General features: G+C 45.1%; 1 protein-coding gene and 1 long non-coding RNA gene across 2 annotated transcripts in view; one reads left to right on the top strand and one right to left on the bottom strand.

Moving 5' to 3' along the window:
- Positions 1–9,530, top strand: part of RAB7A (RAB7A, member RAS oncogene family) — a 71,175-nt gene extending 61,645 nt beyond the window's left edge. Inside the window, exons 4-6 of the mRNA XM_049641105.1 lie at positions 1,207–1,425; positions 3,006–3,134; positions 8,047–9,530. Of these exons, the coding sequence (XP_049497062.1) occupies positions 1,207–1,425; positions 3,006–3,134; positions 8,047–8,142 (444 nt within the window). The 3' untranslated portion in view covers positions 8,143–9,530. The remainder of the gene's footprint in view (positions 1–1,206; positions 1,426–3,005; positions 3,135–8,046) is intronic.
- LOC125929692 (uncharacterized) lies at positions 8,736–12,825 on the bottom strand. Its single transcript, XR_007459938.1, has 2 exons — positions 12,749–12,825; positions 8,736–12,504 (listed from the first exon to the last, which is right to left on the bottom strand). It is a non-coding gene; the product is annotated as an uncharacterized LOC125929692 (long non-coding RNA).
- Positions 12,826–21,426: the final 8,601 nt, after the last annotated feature.

The raw sequence follows: 21,426 nt of genomic DNA, 5'->3' as shown, positions 1-21,426 counted from the left end.
ACTCTGATGAGAGGCAGTTAGACTAATAGGCTTTAGGTTTGTTTCTGCTGCCCTTCGGCCTCGCACCTAAGTCATCCTAACCAGGCATCCTACCCTCGTCTTGTATGGTGCTCTTCTTACCTGAACTGGGAGCTCAATCTTTGTATGGCCTAGGGACACTTGACGTGTTGCCCAGGTGTTCCAGATCACCTGGAGTGAGGCAGGACTGGCTGCCTGAGAAGGGCTTCACAGAGGAGCTCAACCATCTTTCTGCAGAATCTGGTTCTGGAGATAAAACCATAGTAGTCCAATCCACACCCCATTTGGGTTCAAACCCTGGGCCTTTGGGGTGGTTGGCCGGTGATGTGGACGTAAAGTTGGTATGTATCTGGGTTGTAAGGATGGTCCAAGTTCTTGTGTTCTGAAGCTGAGCGGGTTCCCTGCCGACAGTGAATCCAGTAGTGGGAGGGAGACCCGTGTCAGCTGGAGGTAATAGTATGCTGCTTCTGACCCAGCCACTTTCTTAAACCTGGTGACTGGCTGGGGGATGTGGGACCATTTCTCATAACACCTGTCATCTCTCCAGGCTGATCAGGGTGGCCTTGTTAGGAATCTAGGGCAGTGAGGGAATCCATCTTCGCTCTCAAACCTAGCAAGGCAATGAACGGCGTGAAGTTCTTTGAGCTGGTCAGTAGTACATGGTGTTCAGACTGAAAGCCGGCTTTCACCTATATTCTAGAGTATGTTCTTGTTGTCTGTCTTTCCCTTCATCTCTCTCTGTCAGGGGTTTTTGTTTGCTTTTTTTGTTTTTAAGTGAGTTATAATATAAATAAAACATGCTGATTTTTTTAAGGTAAGCTTGATAGACAGTAAAATGTGTAAATTTAAATATACAATTCAGTGAGTAATCACCTCCCTGTAATTCTGTCACCCCCAAAAAGTCCCCAGAGTACATAAACCTTAAGGTTACATCATGAATTTCACATAAATATCTGTTCGTGTGACTACCACCTGGATCAAGGTAAAGACATTTTCTAACAGAGTTCGGACTCAGTGTCACCCCTCACAGACACATGCACTCACACATGCTGTCTGTCAGGGCTCTTCTGGATACTCTGGTTCTGAAGTCACTTGTCTCTGAGTGTCTCCATGATCCAGCTCATTTCCTCTGGTGTCCCCCACTCCTACAGCCGTGTTCCCCAAGGAATAATGTTTTCTCTCTCGCAGATCTGGGACACAGCAGGACAGGAACGGTTCCAGTCCCTTGGTGTGGCCTTCTACAGAGGCGCAGACTGCTGCGTTCTGGTATTTGACGTCACTGCCCCCAACACATTCAAAACCCTTGATAGCTGGAGAGATGAGTTTCTCATCCAGGCCAGTCCCCGGGATCCTGAAAACTTCCCCTTCGTGGTGTTGGGAAACAAGATTGACCTCGAAAACAGACAAGTAAGTGCCAAAGGTAGTGACAGTCGAAAATGTGGAGGCTTACGAATCTACCCTCATTTAGGTCGTGGCTGCTGGGCCTTCTTTTAAAAGTAGCAGCTAAGTTTCAGATGGCTACTGTTTTTAGTTTTGATTAGTAAAAAGCCACGTGCCTTAAGGACCAATACCCAGTATCTGTGTGTGTGTGTGTGTGTGTGTGTGTGTGTGTGTGTGTGTCCCAGTCCCATACTGGGGGAGAGGGGAGAGATCACTAGTTACCCATCCAGCCCTTGGAATAAAGCCTTGCTTCCTAACCGAGTAATGGCATACCAGTTTTGCTTTCTCTGTGGCAGCACAGGGACAGTGAAAGTCTGCAGTGGTTTTCCCTTTGAGATTATGCCAGCAAAGTAGCAAGTCCATCACTTTTGGTCTCCATGAAATAATTGGACTTGAGGCTGGGTTGCAGTCTGCATTTTGGTCTTTTGGATTTAAAAGCAGACTTGCATTTAAAGCCTGGCTCATGCACTTTTAATTTGGAAATACTTCTTGGAGTCTGAACGTTGACTCCTATAACAAGAATACTCTGGGATCAGGTGACGCTGCACCTGAAAGCCTGGCACCCAGGAAGAGCTTGGAAAATGGTGGCTTTCTATGGGCCCGTTGTTATTTTCCCCTCCTGTGAGAGGCACTGGCTTCCACGGTGCCTTGTGGTTTGGAGGGTTCTTTGCTACGCTCAGAATGGCTCTAGAAAGGTATATGTGGGAATGTGAACTACCTTTTGGCCAGCTGCCTTTGAGGACCAGGGCTCAGGAGACCTGGTTTAAATCCCCACGCTGCCCCTGACCGGCTGTGACTTTGGACCATTGCCTTTGCCTTCTGAGCCTCAGTTCTTCTTCTGCACTTGAAAGGAAGGGATTAGATTTTGTAATTCTGCTCTCCTGCACCTCGGAGGCCTGCCTGGATCTCCATGTGTGCAAAAGATTGCGCTTTGGGCTTTGAGTAAAATTGCTCTGGTTCACTTTCAAATAGCATTTCTCTTGGGAACATAGACTCTTAATTATAACTAGGTTTATTTCTGGCCATTGATCTCATTTTCTCCCTTTTCTAAGTGACAGTCCCCTCATGCCTGAAAATAGGCTAAGGCTCAGGGAAGGAATTGGGGTAGGAGAGGGTAGGGGTGCTGGTGAGAGCAGCAGGATTCTGTGACACAAGGTTGTGACACAAGTGGTTTAATATGAGCAGTAATGGGTAAGGGACAGTGAACCTTAGAGACCAAGCTGCCAGGCATTTCCTGGGCTGGGACCTCTGAGGTCCTAGGAGAAATGATTCAGTACTTCTTGGGCTGGCTGCTTACTCCTTTTAAGTGTAGCTAAGGGTCAGAAACTATGGATTATAGAATGGGCTTTGGGTTTGAGGTCTAGCTGTGTTATGCAGAGCCAGCAGGGTGACCTTGGACAGGTCTGCAGCTGTGTCCCTGCACACCCTCACCCCCCAGGTCTGCTCCCTCGCCTGTGCTACCTATAGACTAGGGACCATGATCCTTCTAGAGAAGGTTGAGGCCGTGCTAGATTAGGAGCACACATACACCCTGCTTCCTCTTCCAGGTGGCCACAAAGCGGGCACAGGCCTGGTGCTACAGCAAAAACAACATTCCCTACTTCGAGACCAGTGCCAAGGAGGCCATCAACGTGGAGCAGGCGTTCCAGACGATTGCACGGAATGCACTTAAACAGGTGGGTCTCCAGCAGCTATCTGGCTCCCTCTGCTGACTGACCATCAACCCAGCCCCTGCCTGGCTTCCTTGTCCGTAATCTTCTTTCCTAGCTCTTTTGTCCGTGTAGCCAGAAAACCCCATGTGTTTATCTGGGAAGGTAATGAGGCATTTTGCTAAATCTCCCAGAAATTCCACCTCTATAGGACAGGGGCAGTGAAGACAGGCTGAGGGCCACCCTTACAGGTATGTGCTTATTCTCCCGCATGCTGTTAGGAGATCAGACCGCTAGGAGGCCCCTGGCCACATTGCTCCTTCCATTGGAGGAGAGCATCAATTGGAATTCAAATCCCAGGTTTGCTACGCATCACTAAATTTAGTGGTGGTGGTGGTGGTGGTGGTGATGTGTGTGTGTGTGTGTGTGTGTGTTTCATCTCTGAACTTCCATCCCCTCACAAAAAGAGAATACTTGCTTGCAGGATGGTTAAGATTGAATGAGATGGGGTCACTCCTGTCATCCTCATAAATGGTTATATTTGATCACCAGAAGGAAAGCTTACCCAGAAACTCGAGGAAATGTATTCCTTGAATGAGAATTTCTTTCTTAATGTTGTTTACTCAGCTGTTTCCAGAAAGCAAACAGTTACTTCTTGTTGTTGGCATGTGGGAGTTGAAGACTCTTTTGATTGAGTGGCTCCGTTAGGGCCAGTGAGTTAAGGGACATCATGAGGCATCGTCCGTCATCTGTAATAGTCAGACTTAGGGGGGGAGTGAGTGTCAGAGGTGAGGCGCCTGCCAGAGGGTGCAGAGAACATTTGAGGAAGCACGTGGTGGCTGTGAGGGGCAAGGCAGGTTCTGCCAGCTCCTGGAAACCAGGTTTCTAGAATGCAGCAGTTCTCAGCAGGATGGGGCATCTGGACCTGTGGGCAGGGAGGTAACTGGAATGGGTTGTTCCCATTCTGGAACAACTGGAGGCTGCACTGAGGGTTCCATGATGAAAGGGGACGGTCTTGCCTGACGAAGAATTGATTGACCCAGAATGCCAGGATAGCCCCTGTTGAGAAACGTGGATAACAGGGTGCAGGCCTGAGGCCTAGGCCTCCCTCTCTTCCGCTTCCTCTAACCCACCTTCGCACCTAGATCAATAATAGCCTGCTATGTTTTCCCTAATGTTCCTGATACTTGCATGCGAATCTAAACAGGTATGGGGAGTTGCCTTCAACCAGTTCCCTGTTGACTGGCATCACTGTCAGTTTTTCTCTCTGAATATTGCTGTCTCTGTAGCCTTATTATAATGCTTTTTTGTTCCTACATGCTAGCCTCTCAGGAGTAAGATTGTTAGATTGAAAGGTATGTGTGCTTTTAAAAGATGGTGCCAGGGACACCTGGGTGGCTCAGTTGGTTAAGTGTCTGATTCCTGGTTTCGGGTCAGGTCATGATCTCACGGTTTGTGAGTTCGAGCCCCGCATCGGGCTCTAAGCTGATAGCAGGAGGCCTGCTTGGGATTCTCTCTGCCCCTTCCCTGCTTGCACGTGCGTGCTCTCTCGCTCTCTCTCAAACTCTAAAAAATAATTAATAGTAAAAGATGCTGCCAGAACGTTTTCCTCAAAGGCAGCAGTGCTTCAGCCCTTTCTCTTACCTGCTGACCAGCGAGCAGTCGGCACCATCTGTAGGTCTGCTGCTGTGCCGCCGGTCTCGGGGTTCCCTGTCCTGTAGGCCACCGCTGTGCGGCACTGGGGCCTGGGCACCTGTCGCTGATTGTGAGCACTCTGTGAACAGGAATTAACTTTACCTGCATCACATGTGACTTTTCCAATTATGCTTTATCCCTGGGCCATAGGAAAAGAGTAATTTTTTAAGACAGGTATGTCATTTTAAATTTCTAGGTTTTCTATATCTAGCTTATGTGTTGTCTGATTCAACTGGAATTCATCTAGGCTTATAGGCGGAAATAGAGTCTCACCTTTCTCTTTAAGAGGGATAGCCAATTATTTCCAACATGAGTTGCAAATTGTTAAAAAACCACTTTCCCCAGTGGATTGAAGCATTACCTTTATGTAGGTGAATGTTCATGTATACTGGGATCTATTTCGGGTCTCTCCAGTCCATTTGGCAATTGTGCATTGGACCGTCTTGATTTGACTGCCTTTATAGTGTATCTGACCTCTGATAAGGCAAGTCTCCCCCCACTCCCCCACCCCCCCCAGTCCTTTTTTTTTTTTTTCCCTTGGCCATGTTGGTGCATTTTCCATTTAGGCTGAGAATTTTATTATAGTTCCACTTTTTTTCTCCCCCCCGCTCCCGGCACCCAAGTAGAAAACTTTATTGAGATTCTGACTGGGATTGCGCATTACAGCTATCTTATTAGTATGCTCTGGATGCCATAACAAAATACTATAGACCAGGTGGCAAAACAGCAGGCTTTTATCTTCTCTTGGTTCTGGAAGCCAGAGGTTTGTAATCACCGTGCCAGCAAATTCACTTTCTGCTAAGGACTCTCTCCCCCACTTGCTGACTGCTGTGTTCTCGGGTGCATGGCTTTTCCTACGTGATCACAGACAGCAAGACCTAGAGCAAGCAAGAGCCCCCTCTCTCTGGTGTCCCTTCCTTCAAGGACACACTAATCCTGTCCGATCAGGGCCCCAGCCTTATGGCCTCATTTAACCTTCATTTCTTATTCCTAATACTAGCACACTGGGGATTAGGATTTCAATGTAGGAATTTGGGGGAGACACAAAGATGCAGTCCATAACAGCTATTATTTTAGGTCTTGTGTGATATCCTTCAATAAAACCATATCATTTTTCAGATCCTTTGTCTTTCATATTAAATACACTCCTGGTGGGAATGTGAAATAGTGCAGCCAGTATGGAAAACAGTCTGGCAGTTCTTCAAAAAAGTTACACATAAAGAGTTATCTTTTTTTTTTTTTTTTAAGTCTGTCTATTTTTAAGAGAGAGAGTGGGCAAGCAGGGGAGGGGCAAAGAAAGAATCCCAGGTAGGCTCTGCACTGTCAGCATGGAGCCCAGTACGGGGCTCAAACTCAACGAACCATGAGATCATGACCTGAGCCGAAATCAAGAGTCAGACACTTAACCGACTGAGCCACCCAGGCACCCCAAGAGTTACCATTTGACTCCACTCCTACGTATATACTCAGGAAGAGTGAAAACATGTCCATCCAAAATAGCCATAGTAGCCAAAAAGCAGAAACAAACAAATGTCCATCAAGTGAAGTGTCCAAAATAGGCGGATCTATTAAGACAAAGTAGATGGGGGCACATGGGTGGCTTAGTCAGTTTAGCATCCGACTTCAGCTCAGGTCATGATCTCACGGTTTGTGGGTTTGAGCCCCACATCGGGGTCACTGCTATCAGCGCAGATCCTGCTTCAGATCCTCTATCCCCGCATCTCTGCCCCTCTCCCGCTCATGCTTTCTCTCAAAAATAAATATATTTAAAAAAAAAAAATGTAGGGGCAACTTGGTGGCTCAGTCAGTTGGGCATCCGACTTCGGCTCAGGTCATGATCTCGTGGTTCACGAGTTCGAGCCCCGCGTCGGATTCTGTCTCCTCTCTCTCTGCCCCTGCCCAGCTCATACTCTGTTTGTCTCTCTCTCTCTCTCAAAAATAAATAAAACATTAAAAAATAAAAAAAATAAAAAATGCAGATGAGTGGTTGCCAAGGCTTAGGGGTGTCTGATGGGGATGGGGAATGACTGCTAATGAGTGCAGGGTTTCCTTATGGGGTGAAGAAAATGTTCTGGAATTAGTGGTGATGGTTGCCCAACTTTGTGAATACACTAAAAAACCACTGAATTGTATACTCTGTATCCCTCGGTAGACCTTTTACTTTTTTTAATGTGAATTCTTGGGGGTTTTTACTTTTATAGCTATTGTGAATAGTATAATTTTCCCTAGAAAACTTTGTTTTAAATTTTTTTCCGTGTTGATTTTTGAGAGAGAGCGTGAGTGGGGGAGGGACAGAGAGAGAGGAAGACAGAATCCAAAGTCAGCACCACACTATCAGCTCAGAGCCTGACAGGGGGCTCAAAACCACGAACTGTGAGATCATGACCTGAGCAGAAGTCAGACGCTTGACTGACTGAGCCACCCAGGCCCTCATTCCCTAGACAACTTTTAGCGACTAGAAACATTGCTTGCTTCATCTCCATATCCTAGAACAGTTGCTGGCACATAGGTGCTCAGTGTTTAAGTGACAGATTATTTTCCTACACCAGGAAGTAGAAAACTGCTCCTCACTGGATACTTGTTAATTCAGCAGAAAGTCACACTAAACTGACCACAGTCCATCTGCTGTGACCTCGCAACCACAGTTGGTGATAAAATTCATCCATAGCTGGTTTCTGAGCACGCAGCACTTAGAGACAAAAACCCTCTTAACTTTGGAAGAAAAAGAAAATAGACCGTAAGTCCAGAAAAATGAATGTCAAATAGGGGCCTAGGGGAATGTTTTGGGACTGAGAGGGCAGCCAGCACTCCAGCCCCAGCCCCTTCCTGCCTTGTGGAAGGGCTAAGAGCTGCCAGGATCCAGCCCATGCTGAAGTCTGACTTCTGAAGTGTTGGCAATGATATGATACGGACCACTCAAAGCATCTGTGAGCTGGCTGTGGTCCCCAAGCCACCAGATTTCGATTATGATGGAGAGCATGAGTCAGCTCTGTCCTGAGTGCTCAGTGTCGATTGCTGCCCTTCCTGCTGAATTTCTCTCTTCACCTTGTCCCAGAGTTATTGCAAAACCTGTCTTCCCCCCGTTTGGGCCTAGAGGGTTGAATGCCTTCCACCAGAGCCCTCCGTTCACTGCCAGGTCTGGCCCCTGGCCCCTGCCCACTGTGCCCAGTGGAAGAGGGCCAGAGCTGAGCTCAGAAACTCCCCATACCCTGAGTAACAGGCCTTTCTCTCTCTCCCTGCCCAGGAAACAGAGGTGGAGCTGTACAACGAATTCCCCGAACCCATCAAACTGGACAAGAACGACCGGGCCAAGGCCTCGGCGGAAAGCTGCAGTTGCTGAAGGGGCAGTGAGAGCAGAGCACAGAGTCCTTCACAAACAAAGAACACACTTAGGCCTTCCAACACAAGCCCCCTCTCCTCTTCCAAACAAAACATAAAGTCATCTCTCAAATCCAGCTGCCAAAAGAAACCCCAGCAAACATACTCACCCTTACACACACACACACACACACACACACACACACACACACACACACACACCCCTATACCTACACCTGACACAAGCAGACAGACTCCAGCCCAGGCCTGTGATGACTCCATTGGGGTCTGCCCACCCACCGCATCAGCCCTCGTATGGCAGCCAGGACAGGCAAGCTGTAGAAATCGTTCTGGTGTGGAGTCGGCATCGGAAGCTTATTCTTTTTGTCCACTGGGGAGAGAGAACTGTTTACAGTTAATCTGTGTCTAATTAGTTATCTGATTTTTTTAACGGTCTTGTGGTCTTTTTACCCCCCCACCCCACCCCTCCCTCCTGTGAAGGCTACCACTTGGGAAGGCTGGTGCCCCATGCTTCATTACAGGCTCACACCCAGTCTGATAAGGCTGAGTTTTGTATGTATCTGTTAATGCTTGTTACTTTTAACTAATCAGATCTTTTTACAGTATCCATTTATTATGTAATGCTTCTTAGAAAAGAATCTTATAGTACATGTTAATATATGCAACCAATTAAAAATGTATAAATTAGTGTAAGAAATTCTTGGATTATGTGTTTAAGTCCTGTAATGCAGGCGTGTAAGATGGAGGGTTGAACCCTGTCTGGATTGCAGAGTGTTAGCAACTCAGAATTCAGAAATCCAGCTAGAGGCAGTATTCTGTACAGTAGACACAAGAATTATGTACGCCTTTTATCAAAGACTTAAGAGCCAAAAAGCTTTTCATCTCTCCAGGGGGAAAACTGTCTAGTTCCCTTCTGTGTCTAAATTTTCCAAAAGGTTGATTTGCATAATACAGTGGTGCGTGCAATGGATAAATGGTTGTTTCAGAAGTTAAAATTCTCATTTTTCCTCCCCTCCCCACTTCCACACTTCGATCCCCTATAGATCAGCATCCTACTGATAAGAGGGAAAGGAAAATCCTAACAGATCTGTCCTAGTGATTTTACCTTTGTTCTAGAAGGCGCTCCTTTCAGGGTTGTGGTATCCTTAGGCTAGCAAACCTTTTTCTCCTTTTCCCCACCGACTCCCAGTCTTGCCCATTATTAATTAACCTGTTTCTTTGGTATGGAACCCTGGCAGTTCTGCCCCCTCCCTAGGATCTGCCCCTGCATTGTAGCTTGCTTAACGGAGCACTTCCCCCTTTTCCAAAGGTCTACATTCTAGGGTGTGGGCCAAGTTCTTCTGTAAAGAGATGAACGTGATGCCAATAAAATGTAACAAGAACAAAGATCATCTGCCTTTGCCCTGTCTTTTTTCCTTCTTCTAGACCCTTGGCTCGGTAGAGACCATGTTAGCTAATCATAGCCAGTGCTTTATCAAGCTAAAGAGCCCTCCATAACTGGGCTCATGTGGTTCTCTGAGGCAGAAAGGCCTTGTCACATCCAGCTGTGCAGTACCTACCCCTAGTTTTGGGGTTTGTTTTTTTTTAAATCACAGTGATGGGGCCTGGGGACTCTGAATGGAGAAGACGTTGTCCCTTTAGAGGAGCAGCTACCGAGTGTTGGTTGCCTGTGGACCATGCACAGCCTGTGGGTATGACTATAACTTAGCCTTTGTGTTCTTTTTGTTCTGTGTTGTGGTTGGCATAGTTGCTGATACTTAGATACCACATAGTTCTGGATTTCTGATCTTTCGCAGGAGAGGAAGATGTGGCAGCAGGGGCCCCGTGTTCAACATTCTAGGTCACCAGCTGGAACTGAATAGATGCCACGTCAGAGGGTTGGCGTAGGTTTTGCTTCTAGAAGTGCCCCCGTTGACTAAGCTCTTGGATTCTCCTTTGCTACACGTTTCTACATTCCCACGTCTCAGGCTCCTCATCTGGTTCCTTCCCTCGCGCCTGCTGTTGGCTCCATTTGTGTGTTACAGATAGCATTCTCAGAAGCGCACAGCTACAACTCCACCTTGGCTGGTGCCGCGTGGCCTAGATCTTCTCTGGTTATGGACCCTGGGTGATGCGCTCCTCTACAGACCAGGCTCCTGTTCAGCGATCTTGTTCTCTGGTCCTAACCTTAAATGTGACGTGGAGATTCACCTTGACCTCTCATCGCAACCATTATTCTAAGACGGATAACCATCCTGGCCGTTTACAGAAAGAAGGAATGGCTGACACTGAACCCTGCACTAGTACAGTATCTTTTTTCGTATTCCCACTTAGATTCACCATTAGCATGTGCTTTTGAGCCAAACAAGTCGATTTGCTTCAACAAGCGGTAAGGATTTATTTTTGAGGAGGATGTGTGGGACGGAGTTTGTTTTCATTGATACTTAGGATTGTCTTCAGTAACACTCCTCGGGTTCATTTGAATGTGCTCTGCCTCCCGGTAAGAACGTGAATGGAGACGGATGCTGTTGCTGTGCTCACGCTCATCTCCGTTTGCTCTGATAGGGAGATGTTACTTTTGAGAAGAATGGGAATGCGTTTGTTGCGCTAACACAGATTTGTTTAAGTAGTATGCTTTAGTTGGACCCAAAGTCACTGTGTGTCACAGTGTGAGTGTGGATTGCTGGGTTTACTGGTGGTTTGCTCCAACAACCTATAAGGAGTCCCAGGCCGATTTTGTTACATTGACAGGAATTCTTATCCCAACTCCTCTTCAGATTGAACCTAATTCCTCCCACTTCTCATTAAAAATATGCCTTTGAGATGAATGTGTGTTGCATTGCTTATGTTCGTGTTAGTTGATACTAACTAGGTAATGAGGTTTTGCCTTTAGGAAGAATGCCTGAGACCGAGCTCATTTGAACTAATAATGATGCTTCTCAATAGCACTAATTAGATTCGTGCTAATTCACTCTACCTCCCAGTAAGAATGTGCCAAAGAGATGAACGCATGGAGCGCACTTCTTGTGTCCATCTTGGTTTAGACTAACTTGCAGTTAGGAGTAACATAAATCAAATGAATCAGACTGAGTGTGCTTACACTAATTAGACTCCTCTTAATTGGCTCAGACTCTCAGACCTGGCTCTTGACGTGAATTTATATTGCTGAGTTTTCCTTCATTTGTTTCACTAATCCTGACCCAGACCCTGATGCTCAGCCAGACATACTCTAAAGACCCATGATTTGGGGGCGCCTGGGTGGCTCAGTTGGTTAAGTGTACGACTTCAGCTCAGGTCATGATCTCAAGGTTCATGGGTTTGAGCCCCACGTCGGGCTCTGTGCTGACAGCTTAGAGACTCAAGCTTGCTTCGGATTCTGTGTCTCTCCCCCCCCCCCCCCCCCCCCCCCCCGCCTCTCCCTTGCTTGTACACACACACGCGCGCTCTCTCTCTCTCTCTCTCTCTCTCTCTCTCTTAAAAATAAACTAAAAAAAAATAAACAGGGGCACCTGGGTGGCTCAGTCAGTTTAGCATCCAACTTTGGCTCAGGTCATGATCTCATGGTTTGTGAGTTTGAGCCCCATGTCGGGCTCTGTGTTGACAGCTCAGAGCCTGGAGCCTACTTTGGATTCTGTGTCTCTGTCTCTCTGTCTCTCTCTGCCCCTCCCCCACTGTATTCAGTCTCTATCAAAAATAAATAAAATGTAAAAAATAAAAAATAAAGACCCATGATTTTGCCCCCAGTCTGATCTTGAACATGAACTTGATGCTGAACCTCTTAACCTTCACTATGACCTTGATGATCTTCCTGGCTTTGAAATGACCTTGAAACTCATTCTGACCATGTTTCACCCTTTGAACCTGACCTGATACTGCCCTGATTCTGACCATGTCTCATCCTGATTATAAGTTGACTCCGTTCTTTACCTCAAACTGGACCTTTTCTGTGAACCCAACCTTGACCCGCCCTGGCTATAAAGTGATCTTGGACTTGGTTTTATGCTAGAACCTTCCCTCGATCCTAACCCTGATCCAGTCTCTCACCCTTTGGATATCATGTTTCTCTTGAATTACCTTCATTTTGAGCTTGACCCTAAACATCACATTTAATATTCATTACAACTTTGGGATGAACTTAAACTTCAAAATTGACCTTCAGCCTGATGCTGCCATGCTAATTAACCAAGATCAATGCTGAACTTACCCTTGAATTTAATCATGAAATGACCATGAAGTTAACCCTTGTCCCAGCCCTGATCATCCTCCATCTCACAGAGCCCCTGGTTTTAACCAAGAACCACTTGATCCGGACCTTGTCCTTCTTACACTAATGATCCTGACTATGATCCCCTTGACATGACCTTGGGTTAACTTTAAAATTAACCTGGAGGGGCGCCTGGGTGGCGCAGTCGGTTAAGCGTCCGACTTCAGCCAGGTCACGATCTCACGGTCCGTGAGTTCGAGCCCTGCGTCAGGCTCTGGGCTGATGGCTCGGAGCCTGGAGCCTGTTTCCGATTCTGTGTCTCCCTCTCTCTCTGCCCCTCCCCCGTTCATGCTATGTCTCTCTCTGTCCCAAAAATAAATTAAAAATAAATAAATAAATAAATAAATAAATAAATAAAATTAACCTGGAATCTCACCCTGATCCACTAATGTTCTGACTATAGCTCACTCTTTGAACTTGACCTTGATCTTCAACCTGTAATCATCCTGACTTTAACTCTCCCTGAAATTGGAATTACTACGAATTTGACCTTGAATTTGAAAGTGGTCCTGAACCAGGCCCTAATTCTAACCCTTGTTTTCATCCTAACCATCATCCTTACCATATTTTGCTCTCAGTTTTAACTTGTCCTTGAAACTGACCTAACTTATGACACAGAACCAAATGCTGACACTGATGCCTTCAACCTAAATCTGAAACATCCTGATTATTGTCCTGGCCATCTCATGTCCTAAGTTTATATTTGACCTTGATTCTGTCACTGATGATATCCCTGATTTTGAGCTGCCATGAACTTAAAATGTCTTTGACCCTGGCCCTTATCCTTCACTTTATTCAGACCTTTCAGCAGACTCTTAACTCTGATGCAGACCACCACCCTAACCATATCTTACCCAAATTTGTACTTGATCTTGAAATGACCCTAATTCTTAGTATTCTTTTTTTTTTTTTAAGTTTGTTTGTTTGTTTGTTTGTTTGTTTGTTTGTTTTTGGTAATCTCTACACCCATCATGGGGTTCAAGCTCATTAGTCCAAGATCAAGAGTCTGGACACTTTTCTGACTGAGCAAGTCAGGTGCCCATTTGAGACTCTTGTCCTGACACCAAAACGTTCTGTATTGTGAGACACCCTGGCCTTGAGGTGAATGTGAGTTTGAATTTTTCCTTGAATCTGACTCTGGTTCTGACCCTGATCATCATGATTATATCTTACTTTCATTTTGAACCTGACCTTGACCCTGCTCTAGATTCTCACTTTGATACTGACAGTCATTCTAACCTTTCTCAACTTGACCTTGAAATAACATCACCTTCATACTGATCCTGCCACTGTATTAATTGACCCTTGTAACCTTGAACCTTACATCGTAACCATCCTTTGGACACAGGCCATGATCCATACCCTGTCTTGAAATAATTGATAATTCTCCTTAACACTGACCCTGATCTTTGTCCTCTTACCTTCATCATGACAAATCACGATCTGACCTGCCACACCATGAACTTTATCCTGAAGCCAACTCTGAACCTGACTATGATGTGCCCTCCTAGAGTCCTTTTCCCATTTCCCAAACTATTTTCACCTCACAGATCCCATTGTGTTCTTTGGCTCTTCTCTTGGATATGTCCTGTATTAGTTTGCTAGGACTACTGTTACAAATATGCAGAGTCTGGGTGACTTAAACAAAAGAATTTTATTTTCTTGCAAGTTTGGAGGATAGAAGTTTGAGATTGAAGTGTCAGCAGAATTGGTTCTTTCTGGGGGCCCTCTCCTTGGCCTGGCCTGTAGGTGGGTGTCTTCTCCCTGTTTCTTCACATCGTCTTCCCTCTGTGTGCGTCTATGTCCTAATGTCTCCTTACAAGGACACCAGTCATACTGATACTGGGTTAGGGCCCATGCATACGACCTCATTTCAACTTAATTACCTCTTGAAAGAATGTGTCCTCACATTCTGAGGTACTCTAGGTACCATTGCAACATGTGAATTTGGGAGGGGACACAATTCAGCCCTTAACATGCTATCTACATGTGTTAGCTCCCTCCTCTCTCGTTACCTTTTAACATTTAACTTTCATTTTTTTAAGCTTATTTTGAGAAAGAGAGAGAGAGAGAGAGAAAGAAAGAGAGAATCCCAAGCAGGCTCTGTGCTGTCAGCACCAGCCTGACGTGGGTCTCAATCCCACAAACAATGAGATCATGACACCTGAGCTGAAATTAAGAGACACATGCTTAACTGATTGAGTCACCCAGGTGCCCCAACTTTTCTTTTATTTTTTTTTTTATGTTTATTTTTGAGGGCAAGAACGAGAGTGCGGGAGCTGGAGAGAGACGGGGAGGTGGTGGGGAGGACAGAGGATCCAAAGAGGGCTCTGTACTGACAGCAGAAAGCCCAGTTCGGGGCTCAAGCTCAAACCATGAGATCATGACCTGAGCTGAAGTCACCTTTCATTGCTTAAAACTGGCTTCATGCCAGGTTTCCTCTTTCCTGACTTAAAATTTTTCCCTTTCTTTAAAACCTTGAAAAGTGAGGGGCTCATGGGTGGCTCAGTCGGCTGAATGTCCAACTTTGGTTCAGGGCATGAACTTGCTGTTTGTGAGTTCAAGCCCCGCGTTGGGCTGTCACCACAGAGCCCACTTCATATCCTTGGTCTCCTCTCTGTCTGCCCCTCCTTTGTTTGTGCTCTCCCTCTCAAAAATAAACAAACGTTAAAAAAAAAAAAGAAGAGGGGCGCCTGGGTGGCGCAGTCGGTTAAGCGTCCGACTTCAGCCAGGTCACGATCTCGCGGTCCGTGAGTTCGAGCCCCGCGTCAGGCTCTGGGCTGATGGCTCGGAGCCTGGAGCCTGTTTCCGATTCTGTGTCTCCCTCTCTTTCTGCCCCTCACCCGTTCATGCTCTGTCTCTCTCTGTCCCAAAAATAAATAAAAAAAAAAAACGTTGAAAAAAAAATTAAAAAAAAAAAAAAAAAGAAGAAAAGAAACCTTGTAAGGTACAAACTACCCTATGTAAAGAGGAAAAAAAACAAGTTGAAGAGAAAACAGCTTGCAGAAGGTTCCTTTCTCTCAAGCTTAGCTGTGTATTAGAATCAGCTGGAGGCCTGGGCCCCATCCTATTCACTGAACTTGACAGTGCTGGGGTATCCCAAGTAGCTTTTTTAAGATTTTATTTTTAATCTCTACACCGATCATGGGGCCTGAACCAAAACCCCAGTATCAAGAGTTGTGTGCTCTACTAACTGAGCCAGCCAGGCGTCCCTTTTAAAACTTTTCCAGGAGGGGAAACCAGTCTGGTTCCATTAGTTGAACTTCTGACTCATGGCTCAGGTCATGATCCCAGGGTTGTGGGATCAAGCCATTTGTTGGGCTCCTCGTTGAACGTTGAACGTTGAACGTAGAGCCTGCATAAGATTCTCCCTCCCCCTCCCCCTCCCCCTCCCCCTCTGTGTGTGTGTGTATATATATGTATATGTGTGTGTGTGTGTATATGTGTGTGTATATATATATATATATATATATATATATATATATATATATATGCCCCTGCTCCTCTCCCCCACTTGTGCCTGCTCGCTCACTTGCTCGCTTACTCTCTCTCCAGTAAATTTAAAAAAAAAAAAAAAAAAAAAGACAATGGAAAACAAAATATCTCCTCAGGTGATTCTAACGTGCAGCCAGAGTTGGAAGTGGTATAAAAATAATACCCTAAAGTATTTTGAGCTACAACTAATGTGTAAGGCCCACAGAGAGAAGAGGATTTAGCCTTAAAAAAAAAAAAATTTAAAGATCTCAAATGCGTGCTCTAGCCAGCCCCTCTCCCCACCACTAAGCTTGCAGTCTTGCCCATTGATTGCCTCCCACAGGGAGGTCAGTCTCACCAGCCATGAGATCACGACCTGAGCCAAGATTAAAAGTTGGACGCTTTAACCAAGTGAGCCACTCAGGTGCCCCCTGCCTGTTAACTTTTGATTCTACTTTCCCTACATGCATCCAACCAATATATATATATTTTTTTAATGTTTATTTATTTTTGACAGAGAGAGAGAGAGAGACCGAGCATGAGCAGGGGAGGGGCAGAGAAGGAGACACAGAATCCAAGGCAGGCTCCAGGCTCTGAGCTGTCAGCACAGAGGCCGATGTGGGGCTCGAACCCACGAACTGTGAGATCATGACCTGAGCTGAAGTTGGACGCTAAACTGACTGAGCCACCCGGGTTCCCCATCCAACCAATATTTTTAAACTGGAAGATAGGACACAATATCCAGTTTTCTAGCTGCTCTTGAAGTAGAGGAAAGGGGTGCCTGCCTGGCTCAGTTGATAGAGCATCCAACCTTGACTTTGGGGGTGTGAATAAAAGCCCCATGTTGAATTGTAGAAATTACTTTAAAAGAATTTGGGGCAGGGAAAGTGGGTGATGGGAATTAAGGAGGACACTTGTTGGGATGAGCACTGGGTGTTGTTTTTAATTGGAAGAGGGGCACCTGGCTGGTGCAGTTGGTTAAGCGCCTGACTCCTGATTTCGGCTCAGGTCTTGATTCATGAGATCAAGCCTCAATTCTTTTTTTTTTTTTTTTTTTTTTTAATTTTTTTTTTTAACGTTTTTTATTTTTTTTTGGGACAGAGAGAGACAGAGCATGAACGGGGGAGGGGCAGAGAGAGAGGGAGACACAGAATCGGAAACAGGCTCCAGGCTCCGAGCCATCAGCCCAGAGCCCGACGCGGGGCTCGAACTCACGGACCACGAGATCGTGACCTGGCTGAAGTCGGACGCTTAACCGACTGTGCCACCCAGGCGCCCCTATCAAGCCTCAATTCTTGAGATCAGGCGTTGGGCTCTCCACTGACAGTGTGAGGCCTGCTTGAGATTCATTCTGTCTCTTTCTCACCCTCCCTCCTTCCCCTGCTTGCATTCTCTCTCAAAATGTATAAACATTTTTTTTAATGGGCAGAAAATGGAATACTGTGATCTCATTCCTGAATACCTCAGAATGATCATTAATTGAGGACCCACCTCAGTTAAAACTTGCATGCACTGCTCATATGTTGTAAAAAAATGCCTTTTGCAAGTGCCGGCTGAGAAGTCTGAGTGGAATACACGTGCTTCAGGAGACCTGGTTATGGGTGTGAGGCGCTGGCGGGACTTCTTTGCCAAGTGGGCTTAGCCCGTCCCGCTCTACCGGCTTTCCATGGCCTTCGTTTCCTGAACCAGCCAGAAAATCCTGGCCGTCTGGAAGATAACCTGAGCACCAGCATGGTGCACCCTGTTCCTCTCTCCTTCCAGGAGAGGAGCCCTGTGCCTTCACAGTACCTTTCCTGGCCCCCCTTCCTCTGGCAGAAATCCCACCTCCGCACTGCAAGGCTGAAGATGCCGCCTTCTGCTGGGGCGCATGTAATTTTCCTGGAATTACAGGAAGGGAGCCAGTGCTGGAACTTTGTCAGCCACTTCGGCCTTAGTCTGGTTCATGGGTGGATTATTACTGCCTAGTCTAGACCAGGGAGGAGAAAGGGTAAAGGCTGTGATAAATTTCTAGCCTGAGGGGAGGAAAAAGCCACCTTGGGGGGCCTACTGAACTAAAGTGGTGGATTCGGTAGTAGGATTTGCATCTGTGTATGTTGCTTCTGCTTTGAGAAACTTGCCTGGCTGTCAGTTCAGAAAAATACTCTGGCTCTGGCTCTAGTCATTTTTCCACCCCTAGCAAGCACTGTTTGGGGGTTGTTCAGGAGTTGTGGAAGGACAGGGAAACTTGCTGTCTTTTTATTCCTTGCCATGGGATCGGATCCTCCAACTCTGACATCACTTCAGGTTATCCTGAAGAGCACCAAATTAAAAGGAGTATACACCAGGGCCAAGTGGTACTTATTCTTAGAATGCAAGGGTGATTCAGCATGAAGATCTATCAATATAATCCACATTTATAGAAGGAAGGAAAAAATCCAACATGATCCTCAATTGATGCAGAAGAAACGCTGAAAAGTATTCAACAAGAATTGAATATGGGGAAAATAGTTACACATCATATTCTGATAAGGGGTATTAACCCCCTTGGATATATATCCAAGATACAGAAAGGGTTATAACTCAATAGCAAAAAAAAAAGAAAAAAAAATCCAATTAAAAAATGGGCAGAGGAGCTGAATAGACATTTTCCCAAAGATAGATAGCTAACAGGTATATGAAAGGGTGCTCAACATCACTTATCATCAGGGAAATGTAAGTCAAAACCGCAATGAGATCCCACCTGTGACAATGGCTAAAATGAAAAACAAGTGTGGCGAGCATGTGGAGGAAAAGGAACCCTTGTGCGCTGCTGGTAGGAATGCAAACTGGTGCAGCCGCTCTGGAAAACAGTATGGGGGTTCCTCAAAAAACTAAATCCAAAGGAAATGAAAATACTAGCTCGAAAGATACCTGCACCCAGTGCTCACTGCAGCATTATTTATAGTAGCCAAGACATGGAAGCCACAGAAGCGTCCATCAATCAGTGAATGGATAAGGATATGTGTGTGTGTGTGTGTGTGTGTGTGTGTATTCAGAGCCACAAAAAGGGAAATTTTGCCATTTGTAACAACATGGATAGACCTCGAAGGTATCATGCTGAGTGAAGTAAGTCTGAGAAAGATGGAGTACCCTATGATCTCACATGTGGAATCTAAAAAAGCAAAAAACCAAACTCCTACAGAAAGCAGAGTGGTGGTTGCCAGAGGCAGGGAGTGGGAGGTGGCTGAAATCAGTGAAAGTGGTCAGAAGTACATACCTCCGTTACAAAGTACAGAAGCCCATGATGTAGTTAATGTACAGTATGGTGACTAGAATTAATACTGTGTTCCGTGTCTGAAAGTTGCTAAGAGACTAACTCTTAAAAGTTTTCATCAGAAGAAAAAAAAATTGTAATTGTGTTGATGGATGTTAACTACATTTGCTGTGATCATTTTGCCATATACACAAATAATCAAACCATTACGTTGTACGCCTAAAATTGATACCATGTTGTATCTCGAAAAAATTCAACATCTTTCCATTATTAAAACGCTGAAAACAATAGAAGGAAGTTTTTTGACGTAACAAAGGCCATACTATGGCAAAAGCCATTTACCTAAAATCAGGAACAAGACAAAGATGCCCACTTTCTATTCAACATAGTGCTGGAAATTCTATGCAGAACAATTAGGCAAGAAAAAGAAAAGACTTCCTAATTGGAAAGGAAGAAATAAAATATCCCTGTTCACAGGTGACACAGTCATATACATAGAAAACCCTAAAGGATACACACACACACATATACACAACATTAGAGGTAATAAACTAAGTAACACTGCAAAATGCAAAATCAATACACGAAAATCAGTTGCATTTCTATACACTGAAAACAATTCAAAGTAAATTAAGAAAATAATTTCACTGGGGCCCCTGGGTGGCTCTGTCAGTTGAGCATCTGACTTCAGCTCAGGTCATGATCTCTCTGTCCACGAGTTCAAGCCCCACTTCAGGCTCTGTGCTGACAGCTCAGAGCCTGGAGCCTGCCTTGGATTCTGTGTCCCCTCTCTGTGCCCCTCCCCCACTCATGCTCTGTCTCGCTCTCTGTCAAAAATAAACATTAAGAAAAATAAAATAATTTCATTTACAACAGTACCAGAAAGAATATTTTTAAGTTATAAAATATCACTTTTAAAAATTTTTATTTTTTAATTTACATCCAAGTTAGCATATAGAGCAATAATGGTTTGGGGAGTAGATTCCAGTGATTCATCCCCTATGTATAACACCCAGTGCTCATCCCAACAAGTGTCCTCCTTAATGCCCCTTATCCATTTAAGCCCATCCCCCCACCCATAACCCCTCCAGTAACCCTCAGTTTGTTCTCTATATTTAAGAGTCATGTTTTGTCCCCCTCCTTGTTTTTATATTACTTTTGCTTCCTTTCCCTTATGTTCAAATGTTTTGTATCTTCCACATATGAGTGAAATCATAGGATATTTGTCTTTCTCTAATTTCATTTAGGATATTATTATCCTCCAGTTCCATCCACACAGTTGCAAATAGCAAGATTTCATTCTTTTGATTGCCGAGTAATACTCCATTGTATATATATACCACATCTTCTTCATCCATTCATCCATCGATGGACATTTGGGCTCTTTCCATACTTTGGCTATTGTTGATAGAGCTGCTATAAACATTAGGGTGCACGTGCCCCTTCGAAACAGCACACCTCTATCCCTTGGATAAATACCTAGTAGTGCCATTGCTGGGTTGTAGAGTAGTTCTATTTTTAGTTTTTTCAGAAACCTCCATACTGTTTTCCAGAGTGGCTGCACCAGTTTGCATTCCCACCAGCAGTGCAGAAGGGATCCTCTCCACATCCTCGCCAACATCTGTTGTTGCCTGAGTTGTTAATGTTAGCCATTCTGACAGGTATGAGGTGTTGTTCTCTCATTGTGGTTTTGATTTGTATTCCCCTGATGATGAGTGACGTTGAGCATTTTATCATGTTTCGGTTGGCCATCTGGATGTCTTCTTTGGAGAAGTGTCTATTCCTGTCTTTTGCCTATTTCTTCACTGGATTGTTTTTTGGGTGTTGAGTTTGATAAGTTCTTTCAGATTTTGGATACTAACCCTTTATCTGATGTGTTGTTTGAAAATATCTTCTTGCATTCTGTTGGTTGCCTTTTAGTTTTGCTGATTGTTTCCTTCGCTGTGCAGAAGCTTTTTATCTTGATGAGGTCCCAATACTTCACTTTTGCTTTTGTTTCCCTTTCCTCCAGAGATGTGTTGAGTAAGAAGTTGCTGCAGCTGAGGTCAAAGAGATTTTTGCCTGCTTTCTTCTCGAGGATTTTGATGGCTTCCTGTCTTATGTTTAGGTCTTTCATCCATTTTGAGTTTATTTTTGTGTGTGGTGTAAGAAAGTGGTTCAGGTTCATTTTTCTGCATGTCGCTGTCCAGTTTTCCCAGCACCACTTGCTGAAGAGACTGTCTTGATTCCATTGGATAGTCTTTCCTGCTTTGTCAAAGATTAGGTGGCCATACACTTGTGGGTCCATTTCTGGGTTCTCTATTCTGTTCCATTGGTCTGAGTGTCTGTTCTTGTGC

The sequence above is a fragment of the Panthera uncia genome, chromosome A2 (genome assembly GCF_023721935.1).
Source record: "Panthera uncia isolate 11264 chromosome A2, Puncia_PCG_1.0, whole genome shotgun sequence".
Lineage (NCBI taxonomy): Eukaryota > Metazoa > Chordata > Mammalia > Carnivora > Felidae > Panthera > Panthera uncia.
The sequence above is the reverse complement of the archived record's forward strand: the minus strand, read 5'-3'. Positions and strand labels throughout refer to the sequence as shown.